The sequence below is a fragment of the Pleurodeles waltl genome, chromosome 5 (assembly GCF_031143425.1).
Source record: "Pleurodeles waltl isolate 20211129_DDA chromosome 5, aPleWal1.hap1.20221129, whole genome shotgun sequence".
NCBI classification, from domain to species: Eukaryota; Metazoa; Chordata; class Amphibia; order Caudata; family Salamandridae; genus Pleurodeles; species Pleurodeles waltl.
In genome coordinates this window covers 428,484,975-428,505,460 of record NC_090444.1, presented here as the reverse complement: position 1 = coordinate 428,505,460, position 20,486 = coordinate 428,484,975, and the positions used below count along the sequence as shown (strand labels likewise).

The following is a 20,486-nucleotide window of genomic DNA, read 5'->3' as shown; positions in this document are numbered from 1 at the left end:
CAGGTGTGCATAATTATTAGGCAACTTCCTTTCCTTTGGCAAAATGGGTCAAAAGAAGGACTTGACAGGCTCAGAAAAGTCAAAAATAGTGAGATATCTTGCAGAGGGATGCAGCACTCTTAAAATTGCAAAGCTTCTGAAGCGTGATCATCGAACAATCAAGCGTTTCATTCAAAATAGTCAACAGGGTCGCAAGAAGCGTGTGGAAAAACCAAGGCGCAAAATAACTGCCCATGAACTGAGAAAAGTCAAGCGTGCAGCTGCCACGATGCCACTTGCCACCAGTTTGGCCATATTTCAGAGCTGCAACATCACTGGAGTGCCCAAAAGCACAAGGTGTGCAATACTCAGAGACATGGCCAAGGTAAGAAAGGCTGAAAGACGACCACCACTGAACAAGACACACAAGCTGAAACGTCAAGACTGGGCCAAGAAATATCTCAAGACTGATTTTCTAAGGTTTTATGGACTGATGAAATGAGAGTGAGTCTTGATGGGCCAGATGGATGGGCCCGTGGCTGGATTGGTAAAGGGCAGAGAGCTCCAGTCCGACTCAGACGCCAGCAAGGTGGAGGTGGAGTACTGGTTTGGGCTGGTATCATCAAAGATGAGCTTGTGGGGCCTTTTCGGGTTGAGGATGGAGTCAAGCTCAACTCCCAGTCCTACTGCCAGTTCCTGGTAGACACCTTCTTCAAGCAGTGGTACAGGAAGAAGTCTGCATCCTTCAAGATAAACATGATTTTCATGCAGGACAATGCTCCATCACACGCGTCCAAGTACTCCACAGCGTGGCTGGCAAGAAAGGGTATAAAAGAAGGAAATCTAATGACATGGCCTCCTTGTTCACCTGATCTGAACCCCATTGAGAACCTGTGGTCCATCATCAAATGTGAGATTTACAAGGAGGGAAAACAGTACACCTCTCTGAACAGTGTCTGGGAGGCTGTGGTTGCTGCTGCACGCAATGTTGATGGTGAACAGATCAAAACACTGACAGAATCCATGGATGGCAGGCTTTTGAGTGTCCTTGCAAAGAAAGGTGGCTATATTGGTCACTGATTTGTTTTTGTTTTGTTTTTGAATGTCAGAAATGTATATTTGTGAATGTTGAGATGTCATATTGGTTTCACTGGTAATAATAAATAATTGAAATGGGTATATATTTGTTTTTTGTTAAGTTGCCTAATAATTATGCACAGTAATAGTCACCTGCACACACAGATATCCCCCTAACATAGCTAAAACTAAAAACAAACTAAAAACTACTTCCAAAAATATTCAGCTTTGATATTAATGAGTTTTTTGGGTTCATTGAGAACATGGTTGTTGTTCAATAATAAAATGAATCCTCAAAAATACAACTTGCCTAATAATTCTGCACTCCCTGTATCCATCTGGCAATGCCTTGTTTGGATATAGGGTTACCTGCATGAGGTTTTTAGAAAGCTACAAACAATTGTTTTGTTTTACGAAATTGTTTCGTTCTGTCAATGTAATACATTAGTGCTCTTTTTATGTCTAATGTATGCAAGGCCCTTTCAGCTACTGAGTCTGATTGTGGAAAGACTGGGAGTTCCACAGTTTGGTTTAGATGGAATGGTGATATGACCTTTGGTAAGAATTTTGGATTTGTACGGAGAACCACTTTATGTTTATGTATTTGTAAAAAGGGTTCTTGAATAGTAAATGCTTGTATTTCACTCACTCTTCTAAGTGATGTGATGGCTATTAGAAAGGCTACTTTCCAAGTCAGATATTGGATTTGACAAGAATTCATGGGTTCGAATGGTGGGCCCATGAGTCGTGTTAATACAATATTAAGGTTCCACAAAGGTACTGGTGGTGTCCTTGGGGGTATGATTCTTTTTAGTCCTTCCATAGATGCTTTAATGACTGGGATTCTAAAAAGTGATGATGTATGTGTAATCTGCAGATAGGCAGATATTGCAGTGAGATGGATTTTAATGGAAGAGAATGCTAGATTAGACTTTTGTAAGTGTAATAAATAGTTTAAAATGTCCTTTATGGAGGCATGTAGTGGTTGAATTTGATTAGTGTGGCAGTAGCAAACAAATCTTTTCCATTTGTTTGCATAACAATGTCTTGTAGTAGGTTTTCTCGCTTGTTTAATGACCTCCATACACTCTTGTGTAAGATTTAAATGTCTGAATTCTAAGACTTCAGGAGCCAGATTGCTAGATTGAGCGATGCTGGATTCGGGTGTCTGGTCTGTTGTTTGTGTTGTGTTAACAGATCTGGTCTGTTTGGTAGTTTGATGTGAGGTACTACTGATAAGTCCAACAGTGTTGTGTACCATGGTTGGCGAGCCCAGGTTGGTGCTATGAGGATTAGTTTGAGTTTGTTTTGACTTAGTTTGTTGACCAGATAAGGAATGAGTGGGAGAGGGGGAAAAGCGTAAGCAAATATCCCTGACCAGCTGATCCATAGAGCACTGCCCTTGGACTGAGGGTGTGGGTACTTGAACGCAAAGTTTTGGCATTTTGCGTTTTCTTTTGTTGCGAATAGGTCTATGTTTGGTGTTCCCCAGCGGTGGAAGTGATCCTGTAGGATCTGGGGATGTATTTTCCATTCGTGAGTTTGCTGGTGATCTCGACTGAGATTGTCGGCTAACTGATTCTGAATGCCTGGTATGTATTAGGCAAATGTGGTTGTGAATTGCCCAATGCCAAATCCTTTGTGCTAAGAGACACAGTTGTGACAATTGTGTCTCCCCTTGTTTGCTGAGATAGTACATTGTTGTCATGTTGTCTGTCTTGACAAGAATGTGTTTGTGGGCTAGTAGTGGTTGAAACGCTTTTAATGCTAGAAAAAACGCTAGCAGTTCCAAGTGATTTATGTGAAGTTGTTTTTGTTGATTGTCCCATTGACCCTGTATGCTGTGATTGTTGAGGTGTGTCCCCACCCAACCATGGAAGCATCTGTTGTGATAATAGCTTGAGGCACTGGGTCTTGGAATGGTCGCCCTTTGTTTAAATTTAAAGGGTTCCACCATTGAAGCGAGGAGTGTGTTTGGCGGTCTATCAATACTAGATCTTGAAGTTGACCCTGTGCTTGTGTTAATTGTTTTGCTAGGCACTGTTGTAAGGGCTGCATGTGTAATCTTGCATTTGGGACAATGGCCATGCATGAGGACATCATGCCTAGTAGTTTCATTACAAACCTTATCATGTAGTGTTGGTTTGGTTGTATGTTTGATCTTACATTTTGGAAAGATTGGACTCTTTGTGGACTTGGAGTGGCAGTTGCCCTTTGTGTGTGGAGTGTTGCTCCCAAGTACTGTTGTATTTGGGAAGAGTGCAGATGTGATGTTTGGTAATTTATAGAGAACCCTAGTTTGTGTAGAGTTTCTATGACGTATTGCGTGTGAAGAAGACACTGTTGTTGAGTGTTGGTTTTAATTAGCCAGTTGTCCAAATATAGGAATACGTGCATGTGCTGTCTCCTTATGTGAGCGGCTACTACTGCTAGGCATTTTGTGAATACCCTGGGAGCTGTTGTTATTCCGAACTGTAGCACTTTGAATTGATAGTGTATGCCGTGCATTACAAACCTTAAGTATTTTCTGTGAGAAGGATGGATGGGTATGTGGAAATACGCATCCTTGAGATCCAATGTTGTCATGTATTCCTCCTTTTTTAGTAAGGGAACTACGTCCTTAAGTGTTACCATGTGGAAATGATCTGATTTGATGAACAGATTCAGTGTTTTGAGATCTAAGATAGGTCTTAAAGTTTTGTCGTTTTTTGGAATCAGGAAATATAGTGAGTAGATGACTGTTCCTTTTTGGTGACTGCGTACGAGCTCTATTGCTTGTTTTTGTAGTATTGCTAGGACCTCTATTTGTAATAGGTCTAAGTGTTGCTGAGACAGTCTGTGCGTTTTGGGTGGCAAATCTGGAGGGAATGTTGTGAATTCTATGCAATAACCATGTTGGATAATTGATAGGACTCATGCGTCTGTGGTAATGTGTGTCCAGTTTTGGTAGTATGTGGTTAGCCTCCCCCCCACTGGTGACAAGTGTTGGGGTATTGTGACACTGAAGTCACTGCTTGGTCTGGGGCTTGGTTTGGTTGGTTGGAATTTTCCCCTTTTTTTTGGGAATTGTCCTCTATAGGAACCACAAAACCCTCCCCTTTGGTATTGTGATTGATAGGTGGGTCTGGTTTGAGAGGTGGAAGGTTCAGATGTTTGTTGCCGAAACCCTCCTCTGAATTGTGGTTTTCTAAAGGTGCCTCTGACTTGTGGGGAATAGAGCGCACCCATGGCTTTGGCCGTGTCCGTGTCCGTGTCTTTTTTCATTTTTTCAATGGCTGTACCGACTTCCGGCCCAAACAACTGTTGTTGATTAAACGGCATATTTAACACCGCTTGTTGAATCTCTGGCCTGAATCCAGAACTTCGCAGCCATGCATGTCTGCGAATGGTTACAGCCGTATTGACAGTCCGTGCTGCCGTGTCTGCCGAGTCTAGTGCGGACCTTATCTGGTTGTTAGATATGGCCTGTCCCTATTCCACTACTTGCTGGGCATGTTTTTGGTGTTCCTTGGGCAAGTGCTGTATGATGTCTTGCATCTCGTCCCAGTGTGCCCTGTCATAGCGTGCAAGTAGGGCTTGTGAATTCGCAATTCGCCATTGATTGGCTGCTTGTGATGCCACTCGCTTGCCTGCAGCGTCAAATTTCTGACTTTCTTTGTCAGGTGGTGGAGCATCTCCTGACGATTGAGAGTTTGCTCTTTTCCTTGCTGCCCCTACAACCACTGAGTCCGGTGTGAGCTGCTGTGTTATGAACACAGGATCTGTTGGAGGTGGTTTGTACTTTTTTTCAACTCTAGGCGTGATAGCTCTTCCCTTTACAGGCTCCTGGAAGACCTGTTGCGCGTGCTTGAGCATGCCCGGGAGCATTGGCAGACTCTGATAGGATGCGTGGGTGGATGCCAGTGTGTTAAAAAGGAAGTCATCCACCACTGGCTCTGTGTGCATTGCTACGTTGTGGAACGTAGCTGCCCTGGAAAGTACATGCGTATATGCAGTACTGTCTTCTGGTGGTGACGGCTTTGTTGGATAACATTCTGGACTGTTATCCGATACTGGTGGATCATATAAATCCCATGCATCAGCATCATCCTGGGTCATCCCAGTATGTGTGGGTGACTGCATTATTGGTGTTCCCACCGGTGACAATTGTGGTGAGTGCGGTGGGGATGGTTGTGGTGAGACCATTGGTGGCGATTTGTCTCTAACCACTTTTGCCTTTGGTTGCATTTCTGTTTCCTGAAATGCAAGCTTCCTTTTCGATTTGAGTGGAGGTAAAGTCTGAATCTTGCCAGTCTCTTTTTGAATATGTAAACTCCGTTGTGTATGGTCAGGTTCTTCCATACCTAACTCTTGCTCGAATCGATGTCTTTCCTTGAGTTGGATAGAAAGCCCTTGCTCTTCTGTATAAGAGCTTCTTTTCGGCTCAGAGGCCGCTTTTTTCGGTAGCGAAGTTTCTGCTGTTATAGGCTTTTTCGGTTCCGAGGAGATTTTTCGGGGTTTGGTCAATTCGATCACTCGGTGTCAAAATCGTTCGGTGCCGGAATCTCGACCGGAGTCAGAAGGCTTCGGCAACTCCTTGGCCTTTTTCGGTGCCGATGTTTGGTCACCTTCCTTTCGGTGGGTTGAGCCATGGCCTGCTGGCGGTGGCGTCCCCATGGCCTTAAGTGGTTTGATATGACCCCGAGTTTGGGACGGGGCATGTTTACTCACTGTTCGTTGCACCGTCGAGGGTCGTTCGCTTTTGGATTCATCCGTGTCTGTCTCTTAGATGGAGATACTTTCCTCCTCTTCGACATCAAGCTGTTCTTTTGGTTTCAATGACATTTGCAGTTTTCTTGCACGTCGATCCCTCAAGGTCTTTTTCGATCGAAACGCTCGGCAAGCTTCACAGGTATCTTCTCTGTGTTCGGGTGACAAACACAGATTACAGACCCGGTGCTGGTCTGTATAAGGATACTTTGCATGGCACTTAGGACAGAAATAGTAGGGGGTCCGGTCCATTAGTCTCGGACGACGGGTGTGGTCGGGCCGACCAGGCCTCGGTGAAGAGTGGAAGCCCCTAAGGGCCGCCGAAGCGGTCTTGATGTCGGTGCAGATACACTAACACTAACCCGGTACCGAACGATAACAATACCGTTGAATTTTCAATACTTTAGCTAACTTTCCCGATTCGAAATACGGAGCGAAGAGGAACAAGTCCGAACCTGATGGCGGAAAGAAAACAATCTAAGATGGACTCGACGCCCATGCACAATGGAGCCGAAAGGGAGGAGTCACTCGGTCCGATGACTCAAAAAGACTTCTTCGAAGAAAAACAACTTGTAACACTCCAAGCCCAACACTAGATGGCAGCATAATGCACAGCATGTGTATCTGCAGCTACACATGCCACCGAACATATATATACACACACACACACACACACACACAAATTAGAGAGACAGCGAGAGAGAGAAATAATGTAACCCATGAGACAATGCCTGGGTAAGGAGTGCCTGGACTTTGCTTTGTCGCAGGTTGACCATTTGACTCAAAGGGCTGGCGATTAGTGCATTCTCAAAGGACAAAAGTAGCAAGCTGCCCATAAAAGAATGTGTTAATGTATTTTAAGCACAACATTGAATATAGTTCTATTGCTCCATCATGGTCCCTAAACAAACAGAGGTTGTAGCATCTGATATTTGAAATAAAACATACTAACACTTTATAGCACACAGCATAACACATCTCAAAACACAATTTAAAAACACTTACGCAGAAGTTTCCTTATGACTCTAGCAATGGATTCCCTGTAATTCTCTCTTGATAAATCTAAAAACAGACAAGACTACTATTAACATGCAATGTGCTACCAAAGGAAACAATCCAATCAAAAGGACATAATTAACAGCACAATTTAGACACACAATAGAAATAAGTATAACCAACGTCAATTTCAAATAATAAGGAATTCAAATGCTTTGTGTGAATTTCTTTCGGTACATAAACAGAGAGACAAAAGTTAACGATCTTTGTAAATTTATGAATGCTAAAAAATAAATTTAAAAAATGAAAATCTGGTAGAATTATATCCATAATCAACATACCATAATCAACACCGGTATAAAGCTTTGTCTCTTCCAAAGATACCATGCTTGGAACCCTAAATTGCAATAAGAGACAACTGTTACTTAATATGAACATAACAATTTATCATTCTCGCACTATGGTTATTATAATTCAGACTAGGGTACCAAAGACATCACAGAAGATAAAGTTACTTACAAGTAATTACAGTTCTCAAAAATTGGTACATTTCACAGATTCACATACTTGACTATTCCCATCACATCTCATAGATTCACGTGCTTGACTAATCCCATCAGGCTGGAGACGCCAAGTAGTCAATGTTAACAAAGCAGTGTATACATAAACTCAAGCAACGGTGAAGCAACATTATATAAACTTTGTACACATAATTATGTGACCTGAACTCTGGCCAATGAGGTGGAGATATTCAGAGTTCAACTCCCTGAAAGGTATCAAATGTCAGATTTTCAAATCTCATCAAATAGGATAATTTGCAGACTCATAAAAAGGGAGGAAGAACGGTCACATCTAAAGAAAGATACCAACACTGGAAAACCATAGCTAGAGTTAAGTAACTTTTTCTTCTACAGTGTTAGATGCTTCACAGATTTGCATTCTTGATGTCACAATTATTAAAGCAGCCAGAACAGCAGCATATGTGTGAAAGGCTGAAATGGGTCTCACCTTAATGACAAAGGTTACACAGCACCACCCATCTAACTGCTGTTTCAGTTACCTAATGGCTGTCAAGAGAGTAGTGCTTCATAAAGGTGTGGGTGATATCCCATGTCGCTACCTTACAGATGTCCTTAAGAAGAATTGCTGCAAAAAAGGCAGCCAAGTGGCTGGTAGAATGATACCTTATTTAGTGGCAAAGAAACAGCCTTCTCTTGGCATGATTGAAGTGGAAGCATGGTGTGATAAAATATGCAATATCTTGCTTCAAAACATGACAACCTTTACTGTAATTGCCAAAACAAATCAAGAGTTGATTAGACTTCTGAAAAGGCCTTTGTCTTATAACTGTGGAACTTTAAGCACCGAAGAATGACCTAAGAGGCAAGACACTGTGTGTTAGAAAAAAAGGAAGAGGAGATATAAATGGAAGGTGAATATTCACATGTGAACAGAGGATTTGTGGGTAGGGATACCTAGCTCTTTTAAAATATAATGTAAGAAGGATAAATCTAAATTATTGTTTATTGTCCACTTCTATCACATAATTAAAAACAGAGGTATCTGGGAAACTATACCAAGCAGAATTTCAGAGGTATGTCAACATTTTTCTGCCCTTCTTTTAACGCCTATTCAGTTCTGTAGCATTCTTCAGGGCAATCTGGTCACCTATGTCCCTAGTGTCACCCTATCTGTCTCTCATAGAGTCCCCTCCACCTAGAAGTGAACACTTTGGTGAACAGATATCTGGAGAGAACATAATATTTAATGGATCCCTTTTCAGGTGACCTGGTCATCAGGAAGGAGAGACTAGTGAAGGCGGGGCAAAGAGCAGGGATTGGTGCAGTGTAACAAAAGGCAGAATCCCACAGGTGACAAACAGGGGAGATAACCACCAGTGGTTGGCACAAAGACAGAGTGGAGGAGCAGACTCCAGTGGGTCAGCTAGGGAATGGAGCGGAACATAAACAGAAGATTTCCAGATGGCACAAAATCAAGGAGAGGAAACCGAAGCAGACAACCAGCGCTAAAAAGACAGCAGGAAGCTGCATACTAGGAACCTCCACACCATTTCAGGCCTAGTCAGCACAGGGAGAGTTCTGGGTCATGCCTGAGGCAAGTATTTAGGTGGTGGTATGAAAGAGAAAAGATATTGGTAGCAGTCTTAATGAGTGTTATTAAGGTGGGAAGTATTATGTGATAAAGCCATGAGTGATTAAGGAGTGGATTAATTACCTAAGGATGGAAAGTACAGACTGCACTGAGTGACTTCCCAACTCAGCACTTCTGTGTTGACCTCACTCAGATTGTAGTTTGGACACTGATTATAAGAGGGTGCCATCCTAATTTTGAATTTGACTGACATCAGCCTTTTCATTCATTCTATGAAGGCTGATGATCTCCCTGAAGTATTGATAATTAATGAGCCTGGACCTTATTCAAGAGTGTGGGAGAACCAAACAAGACGGTGTGCCAAGAAATAATCCCTGATAAGAAAAAACAACGATGCAGGGCCTGATTTAGATATCGACAGACAGGTTACTACGTCACAACGGTGATGGATATCCTGTCCGCCAAAATATAAATCCCATTACTTCGTATTAGATTTATATTTCAGCGGACGAGATATCCATCACTGTTCTGATGGACTAACACGTCCACCGATATCTAAATCAGGTCCTTAATTGTTATGAATCCTAAACCCGGGGGCTTGAATTTCTTTGACTCCCTCCACCCCTGCATCCCCTTTACACAGGTTTTGCCCTCACTTTATAGGACAGGCAATCTTGCATCAGATCTGCTTCTCTGTGCCTTTTAGACACAGCTGTAGTGTTATAAATCACATAGTGTGTGCATGCAAACGTTTCAAGCAAGAGTTCCACTTTCACTAATATTTGGGCACTTAAACTCATTGCTGGGCAATTCCAATGCATGTGTTGCATGTTCTTTCACCTGAAACACTAGCCTATTTCAATACAAACACAAACAATATTAGCTTAAGAGTTTTTCAAAGTGTAACTCTAGCTATGCCATACACCGCATGAAATACCCATCTGAGCTGAAATATACTAGCAGGGCAAAGAAAAAGAATAAAGGCAAGAATTAGTCTATACAGAGCAAAATCAAATGCAAGGTCACCAATGACCTCTTAATCAAACATTTTGTTCATGCTAACCAGGATGAAAATGACATTAGTTGGAAAGTGAATGATACTGACATCAAACTGCTAACAGATACTTAAACTATTCTTTGCAGGCAAAAAATGCATGGGACATGTATCTGAAAATGTACTGAAGAAGGACTTAACTCATTAGAGTAATGGACATATATCATTCAATCGTGAACTCTTCCTTATTACTGCACAGGATCCAAGCATTCTCCCAAGGTTGGGACTATCCTCCAACTGCTATTTTATGATTTACATTCATGCAATTCCTGTTATTTAACTAATGTTGTTTCTGTGTTTGGTTATCTTGGGTCCTTCATGCATTAACATTCGAGTTTTATACAATTTGTTCGTCCTGTGGTGAAAGTTCACAGCCGCCCATTATTGCCTCTCTCAGCATTTTCTTCTGTCCCACACACTTAGCCACCCCCTTCTTTCTGCATGACTTTTTCCATGCATGTTAAGCCATTGGATGTCCTAAACACCAATCACCAACTTCGGTGTTTGCATGCACACTAACCACCTTACTGCTTATAATCATGTTTAATGTTGCGCTGTCTAAGGCACCCTGATTTATTTCTGATTATCTGTGCATTTATTGTAATTTTATACAGGTAAATGTTGTGCCAGTCTATGAGCTGCTACTCATCCTGAGTAAATTTAACAACGTATTACCTCTAAAGCTGCCATAGGCTGTTTACTGTGAGAATTGGTTGTCAGTCATACATAATGTACCCACACTCTGTGCCACACCTTTCATGACAGTTTCTGACTATTAATTGTGTTCCAGTTTCAGAAATGAGTGAAGCTTTGACAAGTTTACCTGATGCTCATAGGAGTGCCCAAGATCCCAGCAACCGCCAATTAGTAATTTTGGCTCCATTTTATTTGCAGTATAGGTTGTGCTTGAATTGTGATGTCATGGTAGCATTCCTGATGTGCCAATTATGTAGATAGTCTTACAGTGTCTAGGTAGCCAGGGCTCTCTAGTGGTAGCTGTGGTGAGCAGCAAGGAATTATCTAGAAGGAGTGTGAAGCACTTGCAATACCACAGTAGTCACACAGTAACTTATCACACATGAAAGGAACCACACAGTGTTGCAAAAATAAAGGTACTTTATTACAGGAACACCAGACTAGATTACTATAGACAAACCACTTACCTTCTGGAGGTAATTACACACAAAAGCTGCAGCCCATAGGGAGTCCCCAGTGTACCAATGCCTTGGGTACCTAAGTACCATGTACTAGGGACCGAGAGGGGTATACCAGTATGCCAATTGTGGGATGTAAAGAGTACGAAGACAACCAAATTTAGAGGAGAGAGCACAATCACCGGGCCCTGGTTAGCAGGCGCCCAGTGAAAACAGTCTAAGCACACTGACTACAGGCAAAAGGTGGAGTAACCATACCAGAAAGAGAGACTTTCCTACACGTACTACATGTGGTGGCTAAGTTCTATTCTATGTCAGGGTCGGAGGCGAAGAGTACTTTTTTCACTTTACTTTCACACCAGTCCTTTTTAAAGAATAATAACTTCACTTCCCAAGAACGATTGGGAAAAGGAAGAAGTTCAGTTCAGCCAATCAGCTACCAGGATCTCCCTTCATGTTCCATGGTAGACTCACTTTCTTACTCTTTCTTCACTGCTAAGGCAGCCATCAATTAAGAGCTTGGGCCCCTGACTCCTCCTTTTTTAATTTCAATTCTATGTATTTTGTTTGTGTACGGTCTGAAGATGCTCCTCCGGGCTGCTGCCTACTTGATATATTGCCCCAGAAGAGGCTTGGGGCAGACAAGCAGCAGTCCTGAAGCCTCTACAGGGTGCAGGCCAGCAGATGGGTCGTGATTTGGGACTTTCTGCACAGCCAGTCTCAGCGAAGCCAGCTGGCAAGTGTTGGGTTTTATTGCCCCAACCTGCCTGGAGTCTAAATGCCGCTTTAAAAAGGGGTCCGTATAGAGAATTGTTTATCCTGCAGCAGTGCACCTTCACAGAATTGTAATGGCACCGACCCAGGTAGTAACTGCATGTCACGATCCCCGATAAATGACATAAAAGGCGCATGGTGTCCTGGTGGGGGGAGATGAGTTCTGTGATGGGATGGATGCGTCCGCCTAAAAAGTGGTTTCAAACGTGGTGGCGCTCGAAGCAAAAACGCCTACAAATGGCTGAGAGATACTTTAAACCCCTTGCGTTGAGCGAAGATCTGCCTGGACCTCTGGTCCCCATACCGCCAGGGCAGCCTGATGCAAACTTCCGAGAACTCATGCAAAGGCCCCTGGATGGATTTGGATGCTTCTGCTAGGCTTAAAAAGGCTCTTATATGCCAAACACAGCCACATGCCCCTTCTCAAGAAGAGCTCTTTAGAGAACCCTTCGAAAGGAGCTCAGCAAATTCGTCTCTATCATCAACAAATCTTTTCCCCTAGGGTTTTCACAGATGCAGGCCGTGGCAGGGGGCGCTTGGCCAGCCACCCTCAATTCCAAGCCTCCTCTAGAGGTCAGGGTCCATGTGGGTCAATGGCAAGACACATCCCAATTCAGGGGTTTATACCCCACCAGAGGAGGTCCTAGAGGAGGCCCCCAATTTTGTGTGAGTACACTTCATCTCTCACACAAGACTGGGAGGGCAGGTTAGCACCATTTGTGAACAATTGGAGGGTGGTGATGTCTGACTCCTGGGTCCTTCATACAGTTCAGGGTTTCCAAATAGAGCCCCTATTCATTTCGGACACAGAGGCTGCCCTCATTGACTTGAAGATGAAAGAGCTCATCTCAAAAGGGGTCATCACTCGTACGGCGGTCCATCCCACAGGATTCCTCAGCAATTTACTCTTGGTAGAGAAACAGGATGCGGGGCCAACAACCGGGCATAAGCCTACAGGAGTTCAATCAGTGGTTGGTCTTCCATCAATTCAAAATGGAGGGGATCTACATATTACAGGACTTCTGAGGCCCAAGGACTGGTTGGTACAACCCTCCCATTTGGCCAATCCTCCATCCCTTGGTGCTTTACCAAGGTTCTGAAATGATTGATAGATCACCTCCGGGCCAGAGGTATCTGCATGATTATAGATCTGGGAGACATTCTCCTCATGGATGAATGCCCGAGGATGTTGTTGACCCACTTGCAGAGAACCGTCAACCTCCTTCAGTCCCTGGTGGTTTATCATTAACAAGATGAAATTCATCCTAACCCTGACTCAGCCCCTCACTATTTGGGGGTCATGGAGGATTTGGTGAAAACTACATTGAGCCTTCCTCCAGGAAGATCTCCAAAATCGGAAATGAACCAAGCAGAACCCTTGCCAAACTGTCCACATCAGATTGTAAGTATAGTGGGCCTTCTGTCCTCTTCAATAGAAGCCATATTTCCTGGGTCCCTGCAATATGGGGCCCTCCAGCAGCTGAAGGGAGTCTCAACTCCACAAGGGTCTTACATACTCCCAGAGGGTTCCTTTATCAGATGATGCCAAAAGCGAACTTCAATGGTTGGTCACCCACGTGGAGACCTGGAATTGGCATGTTAGTTTCGGCTCCCAACCGGATCTAGTGATAGAGTCAGATACCAGCGGCACAGTTAGGGGAGCACCAGGAGGGGATTTTGCCACCGGAGGCAGATGGTCTGCCACAGAACATCTTTACACATCAATTCCCTTGAGTTGATGGCCAGCTCATTCACTGTGAGATGTTGGACCAAGGACAAGGCACAATGTTGTGTCCTTTTAAAGATGGACAATGTGGCAAAGGTCTGGTATATCAACCGTCAGGGCATCTCCAAAGCTTTCTCGGATCTGGCTCAGAGCATCTGGGAATATTGCCTAGTAAACCATAACTCAATGGTGACAGATCCTCTTCTGGGCACAACCAACCAAGTGGGGAATTGGCAATTGCATTAATTGAGAGAGGCGAGCCTTTGAAAACTGGATCCAACAGTGCTATCAAACTGGTGGGCCCCATTCAGTGTGGATCTCCGCGTCTCGCCTGGATCACCAGCTTCCTAGGTAGTTTAGCTGGAGAACCTCAATGTAGTGGCAACCAATGCCTTTCTGCAGGACTGGACAGCAGAGTAAGGATACACTTCTGCCCCTTTTCCATGATAATGAGGCTCTCAGCCCAAAGTTGAAGATGGCAAGCAGACCTGGTGGTGGTGACCCTGTTCTGGAAGTCTCAAGTGTGGTTTCCGGTCCTATTGGATCTTTCTTGGGATTTTCCAATCTGTCTACCCTTGTTTGCGGATTTCCTCAGGGATCCCTTTGGGAACTCTCATCATCTGGTTCTGGAAGGCACTCTACAACTTATGGCGTGGAGAATTACAAGACTCAATGATAATTCCAAGGCCTTTCCTGAAACGTTGCGTTTCTCCTCTCCAGAGCTTGGGCCGATAGCATAATCAAACGATACCCGTCAGCTTCGTCGCACTGGCTGGGTTGGGGTCAGCAGAGATGCCTGGATCACGTGGGGACAGATACCGTCCATATCGGGAATTTTCAGACCTCCCTTGCCACGGAAGGCAATGCTTACAGATCGGTAAATACCTTTTGTTCGGCAATATCATTGGGGCATTCACTCATTGGTAATCCCCCAGAGGGGGAGCAACTGCTGGTCAGAAAATTGCTCAGAGTCATTCGGCTGTCCCTTCTCCGGAACCAAGGTATTCAGTTCTTTGGGATGTCAATAAGTTGTTGAATCTCTTTTTATTATGGCCTACTAATCGTTATCTCTCCTGGAAAGAGATACAGGCAAAATTGGCTTTGTTATATCTGGTGTCTTGCAGAGGTGTTACAGACATCAAGGCCTTGGACATACCGGGGAGAACTTTCACCTAAGATAGGGTTACCGTTCATGCATCCCGGCGCACTCAGTGTAACTCATGTGTTGTTTCATATGCAGATTCTGCCAAATTATGAGTGGGTCGTGGTATTAAGACATATGAGGCCATGACAGAGGACGTTCAGCTGCCTTGCGAAACAATGTTATTCATCGCCAACAAAAAGCCACATAAGGTGATATCTTCTCTTACAATTGCAAGGTGGGGAAGATGGCATTGACACCAAATTGTTTGGGGCACATTCCACCAAAGGAGCCGCGGCCTCCAAGGCATTCGCCCTTGGGGCAAGCCTACAGGATATCGTTAAACCCACAGACTGGTCCTGAGACTCAACTTTTAGGGAGTTCTATTTCAAATCAGTCTCTTCAATCACAGCCCTGGTAGTTGCCAAGCTTTAAACAAGCATAATCCTCACCTTCGGTCCGGACATAGAATGTAAAATTTCCTACCAATCATAAAGGAAAATTTCAATTCTGTTAAGGAGATGGAGGCGAGGATTAACCCACTCAACACTTGTTTATCATTTACCCCACCTGGTTTCGATCATGCCACATATTTGATTATTACATCTTTTAATAACCTATGTTGTGTTACCTGTAATGTTTAGACTTTGATGTTTGAGCTGTCATTTATCTTATGAGCATTGCTTCTTCTTCAGGTTAATGTTTATTCAAGTATTTGCTATTTTAAGGGAGATCTGTTACTCTGTAGGAGAAGAGTAGTCTAAACAGGATTAAACCACATCATTTCGAGCTTCTGTTGCAGAAAGAAAGAGGAAGAAAGAGTCTATTGAGGAATGTGAATGTTGGCTGGACTGAAATTCTTCCTTTTCCCAAAGGACTTTGGGAAATGAAGTTATTATTGTTGTATTAAAATGGCTGCTGTGAAAATAAAATGAAGTCTGAAAATAATCCTTGCACCCGTGTCCTCAATAGAATTGAAACTTCCCGTTACAAAAGCTAGGACATTTTACATTCAATGTTCTATAGTAGAATTACCTTAATTGTTTCTTTGATTCTAATTAAAACAACAAACATACACTGATGAGTGCACCAGATGAGAACAGAGTGAACCACTGTACTCCAATATATGATCACCTAGCTGTGAAAATAACAACACTTATTTACAAATCTTATTCCAAGCCCCTGTAGGGAAACAAATTCACTGATCGTTATTTATACAACATAAAGCAAGCTGCAATTGAGATGTTCCCACTAGCAGTCTACCAAAAAGTCTTTGAAGACTTTTCTTTCAAGTTTCCGATTCAGAAGTAAAAAAATTAAAAATAAAAATAAAAAAAACTTTAAAAACATCTAATTTCCAAATTGAATGTAATGGAGTTGACGTTAGGCGGTTCATGGGCTTCTCTTTAACACCTAATTAAGTGAGTGCTGTTCTCTGTCCAATTTAACAGATTAGTTATAAAAAAAAAAAAATTAATTACAAAGGGGTCAATTGTGAAAGAATATATCTAATAAAAAAAGAGTTCTTATTAGAGGAAACAGGTGGCTCTCTTTTGGGTGGTTCTATGGTAAGTCCTTCTTCGGATAAAAGCTGTGAACACAATAATTTCCAATAACTGAAACAGAAGATTTAGTGGGTGCTATTTTTATGTTCCCAAACAACCCAGTCCATGCAACTATGAATTTTTAAATACAGAAAATTTTCATAACTAAGTCCTGCACAAAAAATAAAGTTTGCGTGACTTGACTAATCTAAGTGTAGAATTATGAATGACGAATTAAGAGGCAGAGTACTGAGAATCAGTTTTCATAAGGTACACACACGTAAACCTCCAGCACACATAGTACACACTACAAAGTGAGGGTGGAAACTGACTAGCCGATTAAATACACAAAATTTCGAGAATAAACAATTACTTACAAGTGAGTTATTATTTCTCCCTGTAGTGGAGGTAGTAGATTCCCTGAGCCAATGAGGCAGTTGTGGACTATACTAAGACACTGTTGAACATCGTCCCTAAAGAAATAGAAAAAACAAGAGTTCAAAACTGCTTTGTTTTTCATAAAATATGTATCTGAAACATAAGCAAAACATTGTGCCAAACAAATTCACAGTTATTACCGGAGGCACACATTTCTCTATAATAAATAATTAATTTGCAATTCCTGATTTACGTAAACATGAAAATGTTTTCAAAATAGTAAAAGAAAAAGACCAATATTTATGTGAAATCCACTACTTTTTATTGAATTAGGCAGTCAATGCTCTATACTAAAAACAAATCCAAAACAAATATAAGAATTGTATGCACCTATGTAGGAAGGTGTCTCTCTATGGTGCACTAAAAAGAAGTATACCATGCGAAGAGTCGAGTGGATCACCAACTAGTTTGCAGAGGTAAAAAGTAGATAGGACTAATGCTCTATTTTGTGGTAGTGTGGCAGAGCAGTTAGGCTTATCAAAGGGTAGTGCTAAGCATTTATTGTACAGATACAATAAATGAGACACATGCAAGGAATACATTTGAGGCTAAGTTAGGAAAAATAACACTTCTTTTTATATATACTTTAAACCCAAGAACTTCGTTATAAACAAAGTACGTTTTCAAGCATAAATTATTTTTAGTTTAAAAGTCATAGACACCACGGGTCTACTTCAACTCGTGCTGGCAATGACTGTTGAGGGGGTTGCTTTAGATGTCAGGTTCTCTCACTGTCATTGACACGACAGGTCCACTTCAACTCATGCCGGCAATGACGGGTGCAGTGGTTGCTTTAGGTGTCGGATTCTTTCACTGTATTAGCTACAGGAGAGGGGGGCCTGCATGCAGAAGCTGCAGGCAATTTCAGGGAGTCCAGGAGGAGGGAAACCATGATTGACTTGGACTCTGGACAGGTGGGAGACCTTGTTGGCACCGGAGGTTCACTCTAACTCGGGTCGGTGACAGCGGGTGCAGTGGTGAGTTAAGGCATAGGGTCTTCGGCGTTCCACAGGCTGCAGTGTCCTTTCTTTGCTGTTGGTTGGAGAGCAGGTCCGCTGCCCACGAAAGACTTCAGTCTTTTCTGAAGGGAGGCAGGAGGTCAAGCTACAGGATGAGGTGTTTTGGTGCAGAGTTCGTCGAGGAGTGCAGACAGGTTGGCGAGGATGGTACCAAGTCAGCTGCTGATGCTTCTTCTCCTTTTCAGCGGGTGCACCACTTCGTTGTCTTTTTCTCCGTAGGTCATCAGAAGCTGATTTCTAGGGTTCAGGGATGCCACCTAAATACTCAATTTAGGGGCGTTACAGGGAGTGCCAGGCAGTAGGCAATCGGCTGACCATCTTTAGGGTGACTACACCCTTTCTATGACCACTTCCGCTGGCCCTAGTGGCCTAATTCCTTTCAAACAAAGATGGAGGAATTTAAAAAGTGATGTCCACTTCAGTTTGTCCACCTTAGGGGTGGGACTTACATGAAGTGGGCATACCTCCTAATCTGCCTAATTTTCCTGCCTATTCTGCTGCCAAAAGTGGGTTCAGGACAGGGGGTTAGTCATCTCCACTATCTGGAGAGACCTGGGTCGCATAACAAAGGAGGCTAGGCCTCTGAAGCTTCCCGCCCTGTAATGTCTATCTTGCCTGGGTAAGGTGCTAACACCCCCACCCAGTGCAGGCTTTTGTCTTTGGCCTTCGGGAGCACTGGCTCTCACCTTGGGGAGACAGAAATTTGTCTAAGATGGCTGAATTGGTGAACCAGTCAGTCAAAATACTAGTAGCTGGGAGGATTTTATGGGGCACCTCTAAGGTGCCTTCTGGGTGCAATTATTAATACATCCCTCACTGTAAACAGTGAAGGTGCATTAATCTGAGATGTCTGATACCAAACATCCCTGGGTTCACAGAAGCCATCATGAGGCTGGGAAACTCTGAGTGACCAGTGTCCAACACATGTATTTAAAATGGCTACCCTGTTCACTTACTATGTCTAAGAATCAACAGAGACACAGCAGGGGCATATCTGCTCATGCATATATGACCTCACATGTCCTGATGCACCCTGCTTTAGGGGTGACTTGCAACTGGCACATGCAGTGATAGGGGACCTGGCACATGGGTGTGTGACAGGTTGTGTTTTCAATTTTACCTGCACCAGCACACGCAGTCTTCAATGGCAGCACTGTGTGGGTTTGGTGAGGGGTCCCTGAGGATGGCACAACTGGTACTGCAGCAATCAGAGACCTTCTTTAGTACCATTTACTAGGGACTACAGAGGGTGCTAAAGATTGTGCAAATTGTGGATAACAACTGTGCAGTTTTGGGAAAGAGCTCTAGCACTAGGGATCTGGTTAGCAGGGACCCAGTGCACTTGCAGTCAAAATCAAATCAGATACAAGGTAAAAAGTGGGGGCTGTCCATGCCAAACAGTGTGCTTTCCTACATGACCCCCTCCAAAACTAAAGAGGATGAAACTAACCTTTCTCAAGAGAGTCTTCATCTTCTAAGTGGAAGAACCTGGAAAGGCCATCTGCATTGGCACGGTCAGTCCCTGGTCTATGTTCCACTGAAAAGTCCATTCCCTGTAGGGAGCTGGCCCACCTTAACAGTTTGGGGTTTCACCTTTCATCTACATAAGCCATCTGAGAGGTGTGTAGTCAGTTTGAACAAGGAAGTGAGAGCTAACAAGTATGGCCTCAACGTCTTCAGGGACCAAACCACAGCAAGGGCTTCCCTCTCAATGGCACCCCAACGCTGCTCTCTGGAGAGTAACCTCCTGCCAATGAAAGCAACAGGCTGGTTATGGCTATCATCATTGATTTGGGACGGGACTGCTCCTATCCCAAGTTCAGAGTCCTCTGTCTGCACCATGAACTTCTTGGTGTAATCTGGAGCTTCTAGAACAGGTGCTGAGCGCATTGCTTCTTTCAGGGTGTCAAAGGCCTTTTGACAGCCCACTGTCCAGTTTATATTTTTGGGCATCTTTTTGGAGGTCCGTTCTGTGAGAGGTGCCACAATTATGCAATATCCTTTCAAGAACCTCCTGTAGTACCCAGTCAAGACAAGGAATGCTCTGACTTGGGTCTGGGTTGTTGGAGCTACGCAGGTTAGAATTGTTTGGATACTGGGCTTAAGTGGATGAACCTGGCCTCCATCTACAAGGTGACCTATGTATACAACCTGACCCTGCCCTATCTGGCACTTGCTTGCCTTGACAGTAAGGACAGCACTGTTCAGAGCCTCTAGGACCTTGTCAAGGTGGATCAGGTGATTCTGGCAGGTAGAGCTAAAGACAGCAAAATCATCAAGATATGCTGCACTAAAGTCATCTAACCCAGCAATGCCTTTGTTCATGAACCTTTGGAAGGTGGCAAGGGCATTCTTCAATCCAAAGGGCATAACAGTAAACTGATCATGCCCATCAGAACTGGAGAATGCTGACTTTTCCTTTGCTCCAGGGGTCAGACCTATCTGACCGTACCTTAATGTGAGATCAAAAGTACTGAGATATTCACCTGCATCCAACCTGTCAATCAGTTCATTAGCCCTAGGAATTGGGTAAGTATCTGTGTTTGTCACAGCATTGAGTCCTCTACAGTCCACACAAAAACTAATTTCTTTCTTTCCACCCTGGGAATTAGGCTTAGGGACTAAAACAACTGGGCTGGCCCAGGGGCTCTCAGAGTGCTCATTTACCCTGAATTCCAGCATCTTTCTGACCTCAGCTTTGATTCTATTTTGATATGATCAGA

At 43.4% G+C, this 20,486-nt stretch overlaps 1 protein-coding gene across 1 annotated transcript in view; it reads right to left on the bottom strand.

The window, feature by feature from the left end:
- Window positions 1-20,486, bottom strand: part of PSME4 (proteasome activator subunit 4) — a 1,396,200-nt gene that overhangs the window by 920,161 nt on the left and 455,553 nt on the right. Inside the window, exons 20-22 of the mRNA XM_069234194.1 lie at window positions 16,684-16,779; window positions 7,143-7,198; window positions 6,811-6,867 (exon numbers count right to left, since the gene is read on the bottom strand). Of these exons, the coding sequence (XP_069090295.1) occupies window positions 6,811-6,867; window positions 7,143-7,198; window positions 16,684-16,779 (209 nt within the window). The remainder of the gene's footprint in view (window positions 1-6,810; window positions 6,868-7,142; window positions 7,199-16,683; window positions 16,780-20,486) is intronic.